The 18,510-nt window shown below is 42.0% G+C and overlaps 1 protein-coding gene across 1 annotated transcript; it reads right to left on the bottom strand.

The window, feature by feature from the left end:
* Window positions 1–10,626: 10,626 nt before the first annotated feature.
* PTTG1 (PTTG1 regulator of sister chromatid separation, securin) lies at window positions 10,627–17,601 on the bottom strand (the record flags this gene model as incomplete). The annotated part of the gene is given in 5 exon segments (NM_001310196.1): window positions 10,627–10,769; window positions 11,495–11,653; window positions 15,584–15,677; window positions 16,979–17,160; window positions 17,501–17,601. Coding segments are annotated over 5 exon segments (603 nt in total). The 3' UTR covers window positions 10,627–10,692.
* Between the last annotated feature and the right edge of the window lie 909 nt (window positions 17,602–18,510).

Genomic DNA, 18,510 nt, shown 5'->3' on the forward strand with positions numbered 1-18,510 from the left:
TAAAGAATCATGGGGGAAAAGCCATGAATTCTATGCGTTGCTTTCCCCTAGCTCAGGAGTTCTGTAGTTCTCATTGATGAGTGAACTTGGTCTGGATGTTCTTGCTGATCTCCTGGCAGAGGGGCCTGTTGCCATGATTCTCAAATGTCTGCCTGAGGCGGAATTGCACCACCCTTGCCAGGGGCCAGGCTAAGTAATCTTCCTGGTTTTGCTCTTGGTAGCTTTTGTTCCCTGAATGCTTTTCGTATAGCTTTGGAGGCAGGGAATGAAAATGGCACAACTGTTCAAAATCTGTGGGACACAGCAAAGGTGGTCCTGAGAGGAAAATACATGTGATATAAGCCTTTCTCAAGAAACAACAAAGGTCTCAAGAACACAACCTAACCCTACACCTAAAGGAGCTGGCAAAAGAACAACAAAGAAAGCCTAAACCCAGCAGGAGAAAAATAAGAAAGATCAGAGCAGAAATCAATGAAATAGAAACCAAAAGAACAGTAGAACAAATCAAGGAAACTAGGAATTGGTTCTCTGAAAGAATTAATAAGACTGATAGAACCCTGGCCAGACTTATCAAAAAGAAAAGAAAAAGGACCCAAATTAATAAAATCATGAATGAAAGAGGAGAGATTACAACCAACACTAAAGAAACACAACAATTATAAGAACATATTATGAGCAACTATAAACCAGCAAATTTGTCAATCTGGAAAAAATGGATGCATTCTTAGAGACATATAAACTACCAAAACTGAACCACGAAGAAATAGAAAACCTGAACAGACCCATAACCAGTAATGAAATTGAAGCAGTCATCAAAAAATCTCCCAAAAAACAAGAGCCCAGGCCAGACGGCTTCCCAGGGTAATTCTACCAAACATTTAAAGAAGAATGAATACCTATTCTCCTGAAACTGTTCCCAAAAATAGAAATGGAAGGAAAACTTCCAAACTCATTTTATGAGGCCAGCATCACCTTGATCCCAAAACCAGACAAAGACCCCATTAAAAAGAAGAATTACAGACCAACATCCTTGAAGAACACAGATGTGAAAATTCACACCAAAATACTAGCTAATAGGATCCAACACTACATTAAAAGAATTATTCACCACGACCAAGTGGGATATATTCCTGAGCTGCAAAGTTGGTTCACCATCCACAAGTCAATCAATATGATACATTAATAAAAGAAAGAACAAGAACCATATGATACTCTCAATAGATGCTGAAAAAGCACTTGACAAAGTAAAGCATCCTTTCTTGATCAAAATTCTTCAAAGTGTAGGGATTGAGGGTACATACCTCAATATTATCAAAGCCACCTATGAAAAACCCACAACCAGTATCATTCTCAATGGGGGAAAACTGAGAGCTATTCCCCTAAGGTCAGGAACACAGCAGGGCTGTCCACTATCACCACTGCTATTCAACATAGTACTAGAAGTGCTAGCCACAGCAATCAGACAATAAAAGGAAATAAAAGGCATCTGAATTGGCAAAGAAGTCAAACTCTCACCGTTTGCAGATGACATCATACTTCATGTGGAAAACCCAAAAGACTCTATTCCAAAACTTCTAGAACTCATACAGGATTCAGTAAAGAGTCAGGATATAAAATCAATGCACAGAAATCAGCTGCATTTCTATATACCAACAAGACAGAAGAAAGAGAAATTAAGGAGTCAACCCCATTTACAATTGCATCCAAAAGCATAAGATACCTAGGAATAAATCTAACCAAAGAGGCAAAGAGTCTGTACTCAGAAAACTATAAAGTACTCATGAAAGAAATTGAGGAAGACACAAATGGAAAAACATTCCATGCTCATGGATTGGAAGAGCAAATATTGTGAAACTGTCTATGCTACCTAAAGCCGTCTACACATTTAATGCAAATATCAAAATACCATCAATTTTTCTCAAAGAAACAGAAAAAAAGAGTCCTAAAATTTATATGGAACCAGAAAAGACCCCCCAATAGCCAGAGGAATGTTGAAAAACAATTGCATCCAAAAGCATAAGATACCTAGGAATAAATCTAACCAAAGAGGCAAAGAGTCTGTACTCAGAAAACTATAAAGTACTCATGAAAGAAATTGAGGAAGACACAAATGGAAAAACATTCCATGCTCATGGATTGGAAGAGCAAATATTGTGAAACTGTCTATGCTACCTAAAGCCGTCTACACATTTAATGCAAATATCAAAATACCATCAATTTTTCTCAAAGAAACAGAAAAAAAGAGTCCTAAAATTTATATGGAACCAGAAAAGACCCCCCAATAGCCAGAGGAATGTTGAAAAAGAAAACCAAAATTTGCAGCATCACAATTCCAGACTGCAAGCTTTATTACAAAGCTGTCATCATCAAGACAGTTTGGTACTGGTACAAACACATAGATCAATGGAACAGAACAGAGAGCCCAAAAATTGACCCTCAACTCTATGGTCAACTCACCTTCAACAAAGCAAGAAAGAATGTCCAATGGAAAAAAGACAGTCTCTTCAACAAATGGTGTTGGGAAAATTGGACAGCCACATGCAGAAGAACGAAACCAGACCATTTCCTTACATCACACACAAAAACAGACTCAAAATGGATGAAAGACCTGAATGTGAGAAAGGAATCCATTAAAATCCTTGAGGAGAACACAGCTAGCAACCTCTTCAACCTCAGCCGCAGCAACTTCATCCTTGAAACATCACCAAAGGCAAGGGAAGTGAGGGCAAAAATGAACCATTGGAACTTCATCACAGTCAAAAGTTTTTGCACAGCAAAGGAAACAGTCAACAGAACCAAAATACAACTGACAGAATAGAAGGTGTTTTCAAATGACATATCCGATAAAAGGCTAGTATCCAAAATCTACTTATCAAACTCAACTCCCAAAGAACAAATAATCCAATCAAGAAATGGGCAGAAGACGTGAACAGACATTTCACCAAAGACATCCAGATGGTCAATGGACATATGAAAAAGTGCTCAACATCACTCGGCATCAGGGAAATACAAATCAAAACCACAATGAGGGGACGCCTGGGTGGCTCAGTGGGTTAAGCCGCTGCCTTCGGCTCAGGTCATGATCTCAGGGTCCTGGGATCGAGCCCCGCATCGGGCTCTCTGCTCAGCAGGGAGCCTGCTTCCCTCTCTCTCTCTCTCTCTGCCTGCCTCTCCATCTATTTGTGATTTCTCTCTGTAAAAAGTAAATAAATAAAATCTTTAAAAAAAAAAAACACAATGAGACACCACCTCACACCAGTCAGTATGATTAAAATTAACCAGTTCGGAAATGACAAATGTTGGTGAGGATGTGGAGAAAGGGGAACCCTCCTACACTGTTGGTGGGAATGCAAGCTGATGCAGCCACTCTGGAAAACAGTATGGAGGTTCCTAAAAAAGTTGAAAGAAAAGCTACCCTACGATCCAACAATTGCACTACTGGGTATTTACCCTAAAGACAAAAATGTATTGATCTGAAGGGCACATGTACCCGAATGTTTATAACAGCAACGTCCACAATAGCCAAACTATGGAAAGAACCTAGATGTTCATCAATAGATGAATGGATAAAGAAGATGTGGTATATAATACAATGTAATACTATGCAGCCATCAAAAAAACTGAAATCTTACCATTTGCAATGTGAAAGGTACTAGAGGGTATTATGCTAAGCAAAATAAGTCAATCTGAGAAAGATAATTATCATATGCTCTCTTTGATATGAGGAATTTGAGAGGCAGGGCAAGAGATCATGTGGGGTGGGGAGAGAAAAAATGAAACAAGATGGGATCAGGAGGGGGACAAATCATAAGACTCTTAATCTCAGGAAACAAACTGAGGGTTGCTGGGAGCTGGGGGGAGGGGTTGGGTGTCTGGATTATGGACACTAGGGAGAGTATGTGCTACAATGAGTGCTGGGAATTATGTAAAAATGATGATTCACAGACCTGCACCCCTGAAGCAAAAATACATTATATGTTAATTTTTAAAATAATGGTAAATAAAATACGATTCACTCTGGCAATAGTGGAGAATGGGTTGGAAGGGGCATGAGTGGAAGCAGAACTGCCAGTTAGAGGGCTTTGGTCATCATGAGAAATTAAAGTTTGCACTTGAGGGGTGGGAAGCAGTGAACAAACCGGGAATAAATACCAGAGGCAGAATTATCAGGCTTGTGATGGGGATGGATGTGGGGAAAGATGGAGGTGACAAGGATAGCCCCAGGTTTGTGGCAGGAGTAAACGCCACTTATTAAGGTATTGAAGGCTAGCAAGGTGCAGACTGGAGAGGGGAAAAACTAGACCTCCAGTTTAGACAGAGGAGACTTGAGATCTAGTAAGCAACTACAGAGTTTAGGGGAGAGAGCTGGGTCAGAGACGGCAATGCGGCAGAGAGGTGGGATTCCAAACCGCAGGACTGCAGAAGATCACGCGGAGTTTGCCACTGGAAAGAGGTGGAGACAAAGAAGGAGTTTTAGGTACAAAAGGGAGACTGCAGAGGCTGGAGTCCCTCCTCAAAACTTCTTGGCCTCCACAGGATTAAGCCCCACATCGGGCTCCCTGCTGAGCAGGGAGTCTGCTTCTCGCTCTCGCTCTGCTCCTCCCCCTCCTTGCTCTTCTTATAAATAAAATCTTAAAAAAAAAAAAAAAGTATGACCTCAGACAATCTCTCCAGCCTCCAGAGGGAGGAGTATTTTCTCTTTCTTTAAATGGTGAAATCCTATAAATATATAAGTTTATATAAGTAGAAGGGGGAGATAACCAAAGAGGGGACAAGGGGACATGAGCCAGGCAAGACATCCGTTGCAAGATGTTGTAGAATACATGGCAGCAAGAAGAGGACATTCCTGACTGTGGGCTCCTGCAGCTTCTACTAGTGGGAGGTTCAGCACCTGAGAGGCAGGGGTGGTAGCAGACAGACTCAAGTTTAAGGAGTGGAGAGGTAGGAATACAGTGGCCTCCAAGTGGAAGAATGATATCAGTGTAAAATTTCCCAGCAATGTTGCGTGTCCCAGTCAACACACAATGTTGGTTGATCATGAATCTGTACAGATGCTGACTGGCGCCACTGGGTGATCTGCCCCAGGAAGGCTCTTCAGCTCTTGAAAGGCACTAACACCAAAGCACCGTCTCCTACCCCAGCCAGCCTCCTATCAGGCCATTTCAGAATCAGCTGCACGAGGCCCATCCCAACTCACGAACTGGGTGTTCAGGCATCCCTGAACCTTAAGGGCTCAAGGTAAGGCTCAAACCCAATGCCCCCAACTCCACAATAAAGCTCGTGGGCAAGAACATAGGGATTCATTTGACTGTTATCAAGACAAATGGGATAAATGTTTTTCTTTAAAAAAAAAAAAAAAATTACTGGGTGCCTGGGTGGCAAGGTTGGTGAAGCATCTGCCTTCGGCTCAAGTCAGGATCTCAGGGTCCTGGGATTTGTTATACCCAAGTTTTCGTGTCTGAGCCAACACTGATGCAATCACACGAGGGTTTATTTGACAAGCTTAAGCTTGGGCCCAAGTATACCCAACACAGAGGAGTAGGGACTTGGACCCCGAGCTGACATGCTTAAGCTTGGGCCCAACTATACCTGACACAGCGGAGTAGGGACTTGGACCCTGAACTGGATTACAGTCAGAGTTTTTAAAGGCAGAGTGGGGGTGGACTTGGCAATAGATATTTGGGCCATGACTGCTGGCTCAGCAGTAGGTGAGGACAAAGGGAATGTTCAGAAGGGCTATCAGGGTAAAAAAGACTGCCAGGATATTGGAGACCTGGTTATTATCAAATCATGGCCATTTCTCCCTCTGATAAGGCACTAACATGACAATTGGGAGTTTCCTGGTGGAATGTCACATTTCTCCTATCAAGTGTTCTTGTTAGTGAGATTTAGGTTTAACTTTGTTTCCGTTTTCTTCCGCCTCGGCCTCATTCAGTTTTATGGAGGGGAGGGCGATGTTAGGGCTAGACTCGAGGTGGGTACAGCCTTGTTTTTCTTGGCCTCCACAGGATTGAGCCCCACCTCGGTCTCCCTGCTAAGCAGGGAGTCTGCTTCTCGCTCTCGCTCTGCTCCTCCCCCTCCTTGCTATTCTTATAAATAAAATCTTTTTTAAAAAAATGTATGACCTCAGACAATCTCTCCAGCCTCCAGAGGGAGGAGCATTTTCTCTTTCTTTAAATGGAGTAATCCTATTAATATATAAGTTTTTATAAGTTTAAGCTGGTCTCCCATATGCACACACAAGATAACCTCAGTAAGGCATGAATGTATGGTTTTATGGATATTTTTATGCTCACAAATAACCTAACCATAATTGAAACTAAAAGACTTACTACAAGTCAAGCTGGTTTTGTGTTCATGCAGTAGCTCACGCACGTACTCTTCCTGACAACCCTTCACGATAAATTCTATCAAGGATCTCACGAATGAAAAAACAGAAGTTCAGAGAGGTTAAATGATATGCCCAAGGTCACAGAGGAACTACGTTGCTGAGCCACAATCTCATTTTTCACTTCTTGTCACTATGCTTTTCTGTCTCATAATATGTGTATTTAAATAAAAGTGAACCTAGATCCTGTTCTGTAACCCACTTTTGATAACGAAAAAGTCCCATGGTTATCTTTTTTAAAAAAGATTTATTTCAGAGAGAGCGAGCGAGGAAGCAAGTAAGTGGAGGGGAGGCATAAAGGGAGGGGACATCTCAAGTCAACTTTGTGCTGAGCACGGAGCCTGACACAGAGCCTGATCTCACAACCCTGAGATCATGACCTGAGCCAAAATCAAGAGTTGGTCACTTAACCAACTGAGCCACCCAGGTACCCCTAGCTCCCTTTTAATGAATATATTTAATTCCAGTGTGCGTCTGTATCATATTTTCCAATTACAAACTATGCAGCAAAAAACACATTTGTAAACACAACTGGGGAACCCCCCCCCACCCCATGAGGTATGCTCCCGGGCATCACTGACTCCTCCCAGTGCTTTCTCCACACCATCTGCCGCCCTGCCAAGTCCGACTCCTGGATCCCTCCTGAAGCCTTATTCCATTCTCCATGGTCACCTCTTCAAGTCATTTCATCAACATCAGCTATGGTAGACTCCAGAGCAGTCTCCCTGCCTCCACAGTGAGGTTCTGAAACACAAACCTCACCCTGTCACTCCCCTCCTTAAAACCTTTCCATGGCCCCTAACATCCCATCCCTAAACAGATGCTAAGCCCCCTGCCAGAGCTTACAAAGCCATGTGGCCCCTGCTTAACTCTCCAGACTCCTTTGTTACCAACCACAGTCCTTGCCCAAACCTTAAGGAGAAAAAGGAAAAAAATAAAAATAAAAATAAAGGCGGGAGTGGGGATGGGGGAGTTGGTTTTCATTCAACATTCGACAAGCTGTGTTCTCTTGCCTCCTGGCATTTGCAGAAGCTGTTTCCTCAGGCCAGAGCACGTTTCTTCCATCAAGTGTCCATCCATGGTTTCTCCTCAGGAAGCCTCCTCTGCCCTTCCCTAAACTGGGCTGGAAAGTGCTTCCCCAGCAGCTGGTTCTTCCTGCCCCTGAATTTATTTTCCTGTATCCTGATAGAATTTCCTGCCAGTGTCCCCCCCCTGGACAACAGGTCTGAGAGCAGGGGCAATGTGTCACTTAACCATCACAGCCCTGGTCCCTAGTACAGAGAGGCCTGTGTATATGATTGGTTAAACTAATGGAAAGAACAAAGTCAACTTGGAAATTTTAATGGTTGTACCGACCCTTCTGTGGCTTGGTACCATTGCTCAGAATTGGTTTGAAAGAATATTTACATTAACATATTTAAAAAGCTTTGTGTTCCTATTGAGAGTTCATCAAAATTCAAAGCCTGAAAAATGTCAATGGAGGCATATGCTAGGTATGGGTGGACTTTTCATATATCAGAGCACCCTTATGGTCCGGTGTGGTGGGACTGCCTACCCCAAAAACAATCAACTTAAAGAATTATCACTTGGACAGACTAGAATTGCAAATAGGACTTCTTGTAAGCTTTAAGTAATGAAGCCAAACACGTGATACTTAGTAAAATGTATACAAATAGCAGCAATCCCCACAGAATAAAAGTTACCTATATTAATGGAGAAACTTCTGTCTAAAGTTCTCAAAGCCACGACCATTAGTCACTTTTAACATTTTACTTATTTGATGGGATGCCTGGGTGGCTCAGTGGGTTAAGCCGCTGCCTTCAGCTCAGGTCATGATCTCGGGGGTCCTGGGATAGAGTCCCGCATCGGGCTCTCTGCTCAGCGGGGAGCCTGCTTCCCTCTCTCTGCCTGCCTCTCCGTCTACTTGTGATTTCTCTGTCAAATAAATGAATAAAATCTTAAAAAAAAAAAAAAGATTTTACTTATTTGAGAGAGCGTGAGAGCCCACACGTGGGAGAACAAGGGAAGAGGAATAGAGAGGGAGGGAGAGGGACAAGCAGACTCTGTGCTGAGTGTGGAACCTGACATGGGGCTAGATCCCAAACACCCTGGATCATGACCCAAGCCAAAATCCAAGTGGAAATCAAGTCGGACAGACTGAGCCACCCAGGCACCCCAAGCACTTTGTATTTGGATTAATAGCAGATGAAGAGAGATCACCAAGGACAGTTAGCTGGTAAAGGACTAACTAGCTACCAGGCTCTCGGTCCTTTGTTCCTTCTACCACAAGAGACCCCTTTCCAAAGCTTCTAAATTTATCACCGAGTATGAAAACCACTCACAATCATACTTTGTTTTCACAGGGCCCTTCTATATCTGAGGATGGAAGATCTAATACTCTTCCTTAAAAACAAGTGTCCTAATAGTCTTATTTTCTCTTTTAGGAGTCTACTAATTACAGAAGTTCAGACTGATTCAGTTATATTTTGAAGATAAAAATTTTTTAAGATCGAGATCAATGTATGTGTTCCTAGTATTTCATGCCTATCTTGCCACTTCCTTGTTTGCTTCTGAACAGTGGAGGCAATAAAGTACACATTGAGGGGTTTAGGTTTCAGGGATAAGTGGCAGCTTCTAAAATAAACCATTAAGGGGTACCTGAGTAGCTAATTCAGTTAAGCGTCCAACTCTTGATTCCAGGTCAGAGTCAGGAGATCAAGCTCCATTGGACTCAGCGCTGGGCATGGAACACGCTTAATATTCTCTCTTTCCCTCTCCTTCTGCCCTTCCCCACTCACACTCTCTTGCTCGCTCACTCTCTCTCTCAAAATAAATAAATCATTAAAATAAACCAAAGGGTTTTAAGTTTTTTTTTTTTTTTAAGATTTTATTTATTTAACAGAGGGAGAGAGATCACAAGTAGGCAGAGAAGCAGGCAGAGACAGAGGGGGAAAAAGCAGGCTCCCTGTTTAACAGAGAGCCCGATGTGGGACTTGATCCCAGGATCCTGAGATCAGGACCTGAGCTGAAAGCAGAGAGTTAACTCACTGAGCCACACAGGTGCCCCTAAGTTTTTCAATAAGATAAATGATGGTCAGATTACAGACCCTAGTCTGTTAAACACTTCTGCTAGCTTTCGGTTTCCAGCAAATTCCATAGAATACCAATTGCGATAACGATGGAAAAGGGTTCAGATTCTGACTACAGATGCTACAGACCTTACAGGAGAGAGGCTTCCTACATAGGCTGGTATTAAATAAGGATCCATTCAATTGGACCCCATGGCCCAGGCAAGTAAAGGGAAGGAAGGGAGCTGGAGCGAAAAGACACAGTAAAAGGACACTTCAGTTGTCCCTTCGGGCTATTTCATTTAGGGTCTATAGCATAGAAAGCTCACCTAAAAGGCAGTGAGCATTCCACTGCCAGTCCAAGTATTCGAAACAAGGGTCAACTATTGCCAGATCTCCTTTACCAAGAGAAGCTCCAAAACCAAAGGTATGTGATACATTGGAATTTTAAATGGTGGCCACAATTTTTTTTTTTAATATCCTCCATCCCAGCCCTCCAAAAAAGAAAATCCATGAGCAACCATTTATAATCTGATATTTTGATCCCAATCCCCAACTTGGGAGCCAAAGTGATAGCTCTTCATGTCTCTGGCATATCAAGGAGTTTCTGCACTTCACAGTTCTCATAAACTTGAAACACAATAATGCTTATTAAATACTTAAAGCAGGTCCCAAAACAGTGTAAGCAACTGAACAGAGTTTCCTATAGGTGAAGAGTGGTTATTACTAACCATAAATTATCTGCTGCACTCTTGAAAGAACCTAATTGAAGATCCCAGGGAGGAAGAGTTCTCAGAAGATTTAGAGCCTTTCAAATTCTGATTACCAAATAGTGAGTATTAAAGTCATTAGAAACCAAATAGAACCAGCAATAAAGAATGCTTAGCAATAGATATTTAATGAGCTAGAAGTGGCTCTTCTAATTAAGAGATCTAATAACTGTCACTAGTTAATGGCCACAGAAAGGCAGTAAAGTACACATTGAGGGGTGTATGTTTCAGGGAGAACAGTGGCAGCGTCTAAAATAAGCTGTTATAACAAACCGAAGGGTTTTAAGGGTAAGCTTTCAAATGAGATACTTCTATTGTCAGATTATAGTTCCTTGTCAAACACTTCTACTAATTTTCATACCATTTTAAGCAAATTCCAAAGAATACCAACTGCAAGATTAGGAAGAGTCTGTTAAAGAGTTGCTTTATTAATACAAAACATACAAACTATTAAACACTAAGTAGTTTAAATATCTAAGTCATAGCAAACAGGTGGCAATTCAACATCCAGGGTCGACAGAACACTTGGAGACTGCAACAGATCTAGAAAACAAATTTTTTTATTCAATATCTGCAAATGCTTTTAGTCCATCTCAACAAACATTGGTTGTCAATTTTACTCACAAATTCTTATTTTCCCCTTTGTCTAATGAATCCCTAGCCCCACCCCAGCTAGACACACACACACACATACACTCAATTCTTGAAATGTGGCTAAAACCCCAGAATTAAACTTCATTAGGAAATAAATCTTAGACATACCTGAAACTCCATTACTCTGAGAGACCCAAGTAAGAGCCAACAATACGACTATGGTAATTTATAAAATAGTATACGCTATCCCATCAGAACAAATCGAAAACATACAGAGGCCTCCCACCTTGGTAGTAAGATTTTGCCGTTCTGTGCTATTGTGCTCAGGTGTCTTGATCCTAGGTTAGCTTTGGATAGAACTTGGAATTCTCATTCCAAACAAGTTGATTACACTTCAAGTTATAAGCTATGAAGCTGTATCCTAAATTTACTCTTATTTTCTGCATCTAAACTGTCCAGATTCCAGAAGGACTTAATTTTACCTGGGCATTTGGGACTGAAAACAATACCAACTGAAAGCAGTTTTCATTATTCTGAAACTTTAATTAATCTCTTAAGTTTGAAACAGAAATTACTTATAGGCTAATCTTCTACACAATTCTGCCCCCACAGTAATGGAACCATTAGGACACAAATAATCCGCAGCCCTTCTAGAAGGGCACTTGTTCACTTACTAGACTCCCATGGTGGAGAGGGTATCTTCAGAGGTGAAGGGGGGCCCAGGTGTAACAGCTTTTCAAGCTCCCTCTCCTCATCAAGGATCATGAGAGGCACTCCATTCAAGGGGAGGTGTGCAATCTGGTGTTCTTCAGGCAGGTCGAAACTCTCAAAATCTGCCACAAAGACAAAGCACTTTATCAAGGCAGTGGTTCTCAGAGTGGTCAGGGGCCCTTTGGGGGTCTGAGACACTTTCAGTGGAACAGTGAGGTCAAACTCTGTGCTTAATAACATTAACACCTTCTTCTGCTGTGTTGACATTTGCAGTGATGGTACAAAAGCAATGATGGATGGAACTGCTGTGCCTTGGCACAAATCAAGGCAGTGGCAATAAACTATATTTTATAGTCACTACTCCACAGTACCATTCACTTGCAGTAAAAAATTGCCAGCTTCACGTCTCACTTTGCCATCTGCAGTAAGAAGTATTAATTTTATTAGCTCTCAACCCTGAAGAACAGTGGTCTTTTTAGTATTCTGTATGATGAAATAAGTACGCCATAAAGCACTTCTGCTGTATACCAAAGTACCAGGTAAGCTCAAAGAAAACGAGATTTGCATGATTATTTGGTTTGCAAGCTAAACTAGAGGCCTTTTTCCTGGAACACTATTTAGTTGAAATAACAATGGATAGACAAACTGGTTACTCAAACTTGGGTATTTGTAGCACATTTTCTGAGAGGAATGAAAGTTCTATCACTTCAAGAAACACGATATTCATTGCCAATGATCACAATTCCAAGAAAAAAAATAAAACTAGAATTCTGGAAAACTTATCCGCAGTCATTAGCTTGCCAACTTCCTAATACACTTTTTCTGATGAGATCCGTGGTGGCATTAATGTGTGTTTGATACTGCATAATGACACACTTCAACATTTGGATGAGCTACAGTTCCCAGTGAATCATTATTTCTAAATGATCAATGTGTGATAAATGCAAAAATAAAAAATACATTCAAAGTGCAGAACAGCCCAGTGTATTTTAGCACTTATTGTCAGAGTACAAAATGTTCACTGATAAGGTTTCAGATTACACATTGCAACCCTACATTTGGAAACTGCCACTTGTTGGGTTTTAGTCTAGTAAGAAAGAAAACTCTCCACATTTATTTGAAAAGACTATTGAAATGCTCTTCTTCCCTTTGTTTTATTTTTTAATTTTTTTTAAGATTTTACTTATGTGAGAGAGAGAAGGATTACAAGTAGGCAGAGAGGCAGGCAGAGAGAGAGCGAGGAGGAAGCAGGCTCCCGGCTGAGCAGAGAGCCCTATGCGGGGTGCAACTCAGGATCCTGAGACCATGACCTGAGCCAGAAGGCAGAGGCTTAACCAATGAGCCACAAAGGTGCCCCTGCTCTTCACTTTCTTAACTGTGTATCTGTATGTGGCCAGAGTTTTTTTCAAGTACTTCAACCAAAACAAGAGATACAATAGATTGGATGCAGAATCAGAGGACAACCCAGTGCTTTATGTTAAACCAAATTAAGCAAGTTTTCAAAAATAGAAAACTACACAATTCTTCTGTTTTAAAAAAGTTATTTTTAGGTCTTAGAAAAAAGTTACTTACATTAATGAATGGGTTTTTTTTTTTAAGGAATTCATATTTTTTATTTAAATATCCTGCATTAGGAATCAAAATTGATAAATGACACACAAAAGTTCTCTGGTGTCTTCATTAGCTTCTAAGAGTTGTGAAAATCCCACAACAAAAATAAGAACTACTGGGTTAAGTCACACTCCTTCTTATAATCCAAGTGCCTTACTTCTTAGGATTAGAGTAGATTTGGGGGGGGGGCACCTGCCTCAGTTGGTAGAGCATGATATTCTTGACCTCAGGGTCTTGAGTTTACTGAGATTACTACAAGAAAACTTTTTAATTAAAAAAAGAATACAGCAGGGGCGCCTGGGTGGCTCAGTGGGTTAAGCCGCTGCCTTCGGCTCAGGTCATGATCTCAGGGTCTTGGGATCGAGTCCCGCATCGGGCTCTCTGCTCAGCAGGGAGCCTGCTTCCCTCTCTCTCTCTCTCTCTGGCTGCCTCTCCGTCTACTTGTGATTTCTCTCTGTCAAATTAATAAATAAAATCTTAAAAAAAAAAAAAAAGAATACAGCATATTTTTCTTGATAGTAACAGAAATAGAATTTAAATATTCTTTCCTCTTTTTGAGAGGTTTAGCATTTCCTCAAAAGAACAAAGACGGAAGGAGAACCCATTGTTTTCTGAAGTGTGAAAGTTCTTTAAAGCCTAAATACTAGGAATTAGCCTGCTCTTTTAAAGACTGACTAAAACCCAGAAGTTAAGAAGGAATTGAGTGATATGGAACTATTTAATTTAAAACCATTTAATTATATGGGGGTACTCAAGTAGCTCAGTTGGTGAAGCCTCTGCCTTTGACTCAGGTCAGGATCCCAGAGTCCCAGAAACAAGCCCCACTTCAGGGTCCCTGCTCAGCAGAGAGTCCAGTTCTCCCTCTTCTTCTGCCCTCTCCCCCTGCTTGTGCTCCGTGTCTCACAAAAAAATAAAATCTTTTAAAAAAAAACAAAAAACACTGAATTATAAAGGAAACCATAAACAGACAAAAGACTCCAGAGGGAAAAAGTCTGCAACATATTAGGGTTAATTTCCTTTATCCACAAAAGCTGTTACAGAAAAGGAAAAAGGAAAGGAAGACCTATTATCAAAGAAAAACAAAGCTACCAACAGGAAATTAAAAAACAAACTATAGGAGGCCGATAATCAAGTATGCTCACCACACATACATGCTCCCCAATTTAAAACAATAAGATACCCATTGCCCTTTTGATAAGTTTAAAACATCTGCTGTTAGAGATTAGAGAAGCAGGCATCAGCCACTGTACATGAATTCAGTAATTTATGCTATTTTGGAGGACAACTTGGCCGTATCTCTTTCCTCAAACACAGCATATGGAAGTCCTCCTTCCTGATCAAGATGCATAAATCTACCTCATTTTCCTTAATGGCTGAATGGTAATCATCAGTATGGAAGCACTCCGTTTTATCAAATCTTAATCACATACCCTCGGAGACTCAGCTATCCTGACAATCTCATAACAATACAATTTCAAGAAAACTGCAGAATTGAATTATATAAAATGTATTATATAAAAGCCAGAGACAACCTGGATGTACAGAATGACTAAATGCCCTTTGGATGAAAGGGCAAAAATGCCAGCTCAGAAACCTAGAAGGTGCTGCAGGACCTGCCCACAGTCTCACCTCTGTCGGCCTTCCCTCTGCCTTTGTCCCAGAACCACTCCAGTCCTTTGTTCCACCTCGGGATCTCTGCACACACATAGGTGTGGTGCTCTTGCCTGGCCCCTCCCTGCTTCACGTAGCTCTCCCCTGTTACCCTTTAAAAGGCCACATCATGGCACTTCCTGAGAGAAAGCCTCCCTGCTCTTCCAGGTGAGGTTCAGTTCCCTCTAATGGGCTGGTTTCTCCTTCTCAATTACAGTGAGAGAATTTGTTCATGTTTGACTTTCCCTCCAAATCATAGGCTCCATCAACGTGGGCCTGTCTTATTAAACACTGCATCCAAAGCCTGGATACAGTAGCCTCTCCTCCAGTGGGAGTAGATTAAAGCTTGAAAAGGTGCTTCTATAACAGAAAATACTCCAGATACATTAGCAGGCTGACGGAGTAAAAATACACATGCTATCACGGACTATGTGGATTTTTTTCAGACACTGTTCAATTTAACATAAAACTCACTTTCTAAAAGGCTTGCCACAAAAAACAGTCCCATTTAGACTTATTCAATGTTAGTGAACAAATCTTATCTCCCTTATGTTTTTGAGGTCAGGAACAATGTTCTCCACATCTTTGTACCAATTCCCCTTCTGACCTAAGATGTTCCTTACAAATAAATCTGTCAACAAGTACGTTTGTGGAAAGAAACCCAGATTTAGACAGTCTTATTACAGTTTTGGGTCACAGTTCACATTCATATCCATATCAGATTAGAGCTGAATCGGATTCTAAGAGAAACTCAAAACTAAAGCATTTTTGTAATACCAAAAGAATACTACCTAAAGGATTGAAGGGAAAGAATTTTTCTATTTCTGGGTAGGTGTCATCAGAGGCAGGAACAGAGCTTTTTGCTTTGACAGTCTTCTCAGTCACCTAAAACCATCCAAGAAAATATGAATTAGTGAAAGGCAAGCCTTGTCAACTGATTAGGACAAAAGATCATTAGTCTTCTTCAAGACATGTGACTGCTTCACCAGCTTTTCAATCTCATGCTGACTTCTAAAAAACCATAATCCTTAGTTCTCATAATTACATACCAATTCTGCCAGCAATTCTAGTGGCATGGCTCAAGAGTTAAGTCTGAAATTTAAGTACCCACACCTCTCAGCACAAGTCACCAAGAAGGCAGAATTAATTCAGAACTAATCAACTCATTCACTCAACCTGTCAAAGAAAACAGCATGACTCACCCACACAGAAGCTAATCTGAGAAGCCATTTTTGGGTTTTGGAAGTGTGATTTCCATCTATGTTTCCCCATCAGTGCTCCCTTAATTATTTGCTTAGTTATTATTAAGTTGAAATACACATACTGAGTAAGATTCAGCAAAAGACAGTTAAGCAGTTTAGAAGCCTGGATAATTCCCTAATCTTAAATTGGCAGATAGGCAGTGTACTATAGCAGGCCAAAGCAGAAGCCTGCACATTCCTGATCCAACCTTACGTCATATGTGCATACCTATAGAAATCCTTAAAGCAGGGTTTCCCCACACTTCAGTTCTGTGTCACATTCTCATTATTGTTGCCATAGCCTTCCAATACTTGAACCTAACATTTCTCTTACTCAACTTAGTTTAAAAAGATATCTTGTTCTAAACCACACCTCAAGTCTTATTTTAATATAAAGTACGAGGGGTTTTTTTTTTTCCTAATACATAATAAAACCACTTATTTTAGCAAATGAAGTGTAAATCTATGTGCTGAGTCATCTTTCACAGCAAAGTCTCCTCAGTCGGGGATGCAGAGGCTGTTAACTCGTGCACACACACTAAGGTCAACATGCTAGCAGAGTACCTGGTGCTTCCTCCAGGAGGCCTTTGGGAGGAGCATGGTACCTCCTAAGCTATTATATTAGCTCCATGACCTCCGGCAAAGAACCCTCCCTCTCAATCCTTTCTATGACCATACATAGATACTACCAATCAATCTTCTCCACACTTATTAAGAACAGGTGAGGCAGAAATATTCACCAGCTGCTTCTGAGACTTCTGATCTTGCGGCACAGAGGAAGACCACAAAGAGTAAGCTTCCCATGTTTCCCTCCTGTTAATCCATATCGGGTAGCCTACATTTCCTTGCATTCACAAGAGAGAAAGCAAAGTAGGAGGCCTATAGTCACTTTAAGAGTCATAAGCGCTAAAGTGTTTCAACAGTGACTTTGTAGCCAACACTTACCTTTTTGGCAGAGAAGGTTGGCTGCTTCTGTTTGAGAGGTCCACTAGTCTTTACTGAATTTTCTGTGGCTCTGTTGACAGTTCCCAAAGCCTTTCTGGCAACTCTAGGTACGGCTGCTTGAGTATCAAACATTTTGCCTACCCGTGGTGTTGAAACCTGAGATCTCCCATCTAAAGCTTTGACTGCTGAGGAAAAAGGCTTACCATAAGATTATTCAGGCAATAAACACGGGTGCAGCTAGAAGGCTGGCTGTGTAAATCAACCCGGCCTCATTCTCATCCCCAAACTCAACCTCCACTTTTGTTGGTGGCATGGCCATAGGCCTAACAGTACTTCGGTTCTGTACCCCCTTAATTATCTGAGGTACTGAACATGAAAAAGAGACCCAGGAGCACGTTGCAATAGTGGTATTCGGTAATACCTAACTCAAGCTGTCAAGTACACAGAAGGCCGCCCCAGCTCCGGGACACGCCCACAATTGATTGACAATACCGGACTCGGGTTGCAGCCGGTTTTACTTACAAGGCCTCGACCCCAGCTTCAGCCCGTCCTTGGGAGGCACACGGGTGCTTGGTTCTCCATTTTCCTTATCAACAAAGATCAGGGTAGCCATTCTGTACCAGCTGCGGGTATGAAACATACATTAGACCCCGGGGGTTATGGAAGAAGACAGAAGCGAAGGTGTAGCACAGACCAAACTTTCTACCCTGAGCACGTCCACGCAAAAACTAGAGCTAAGGAGCGAGCTTAGCCCGTTCTTGAGCCAACAGGCATTTAATCCAGCTCTTAACTCTTGAAACCTGCGCCGGAGGCTCTAAGTTCCAGACGACTGGGCGGTTTGGGGCTGGCACAGGTCCTGGTACTCATCAGATGGAGGACTGCCCACGCAGAACGAGGCCGTGGCTCAACCCGGCTCGGCGACGCAGACGACCCCGGGAAGCCCCAGACCCCGACCTCCAGGCCCTCCGGCTTCCAGCCCCCAGCCCACCGTCCTCCTCGCGGGACCCGCGCTCCCAGCCAGTCACTAACCCACGGTCCACCCACGTCGGGACCAACAGCCAAACTCATCCGAGACTCAGCCTCCAGAGAGTTCCCCGGACTCGGAGTTTAAACCACAACTCACGCTCCTATTGGTTCATCTTCCCAGGAGGCGGGACCGTGGGTGGGGCGGAGGCTCCCAGGAAGAACCAATGGGAAGAACCCATGGTGGGGGGGGGGACCCAGGCTCCCGCAGACCCGCAGGAAGGTTTTTCCCGGGAAGTTGGTAGTTTGCTTGCTGGGAAGAAAAAGACCGAACCTGCGGACACCTTTGACTGTAGGTCATTTAATGGGACTTATTTTAAACCTCTTAACTTTATTTTAAACCTCTGTATCTTAACAATACATTCATCACAGCTGCCTGGAAGGGCCCGGTGGCGGAGGGCACAAAGGCGAGGGAAAGACCTGGGGAATAATAAAATTATAGATAAGGAATTCCAATTCCCAAGATAGGGGGAGAAATAATGCTTGAAAAAGTTAATGACCCTTATTCT

Source organism: Mustela putorius, unplaced genomic scaffold (assembly GCF_011764305.1).
Source record: "Mustela putorius furo isolate JIRA1106 unplaced genomic scaffold, ASM1176430v1.1 tig00000145_pilon_pilon_pilon, whole genome shotgun sequence".
Classification (NCBI taxonomy): Eukaryota; Metazoa; Chordata; class Mammalia; order Carnivora; family Mustelidae; genus Mustela; species Mustela putorius.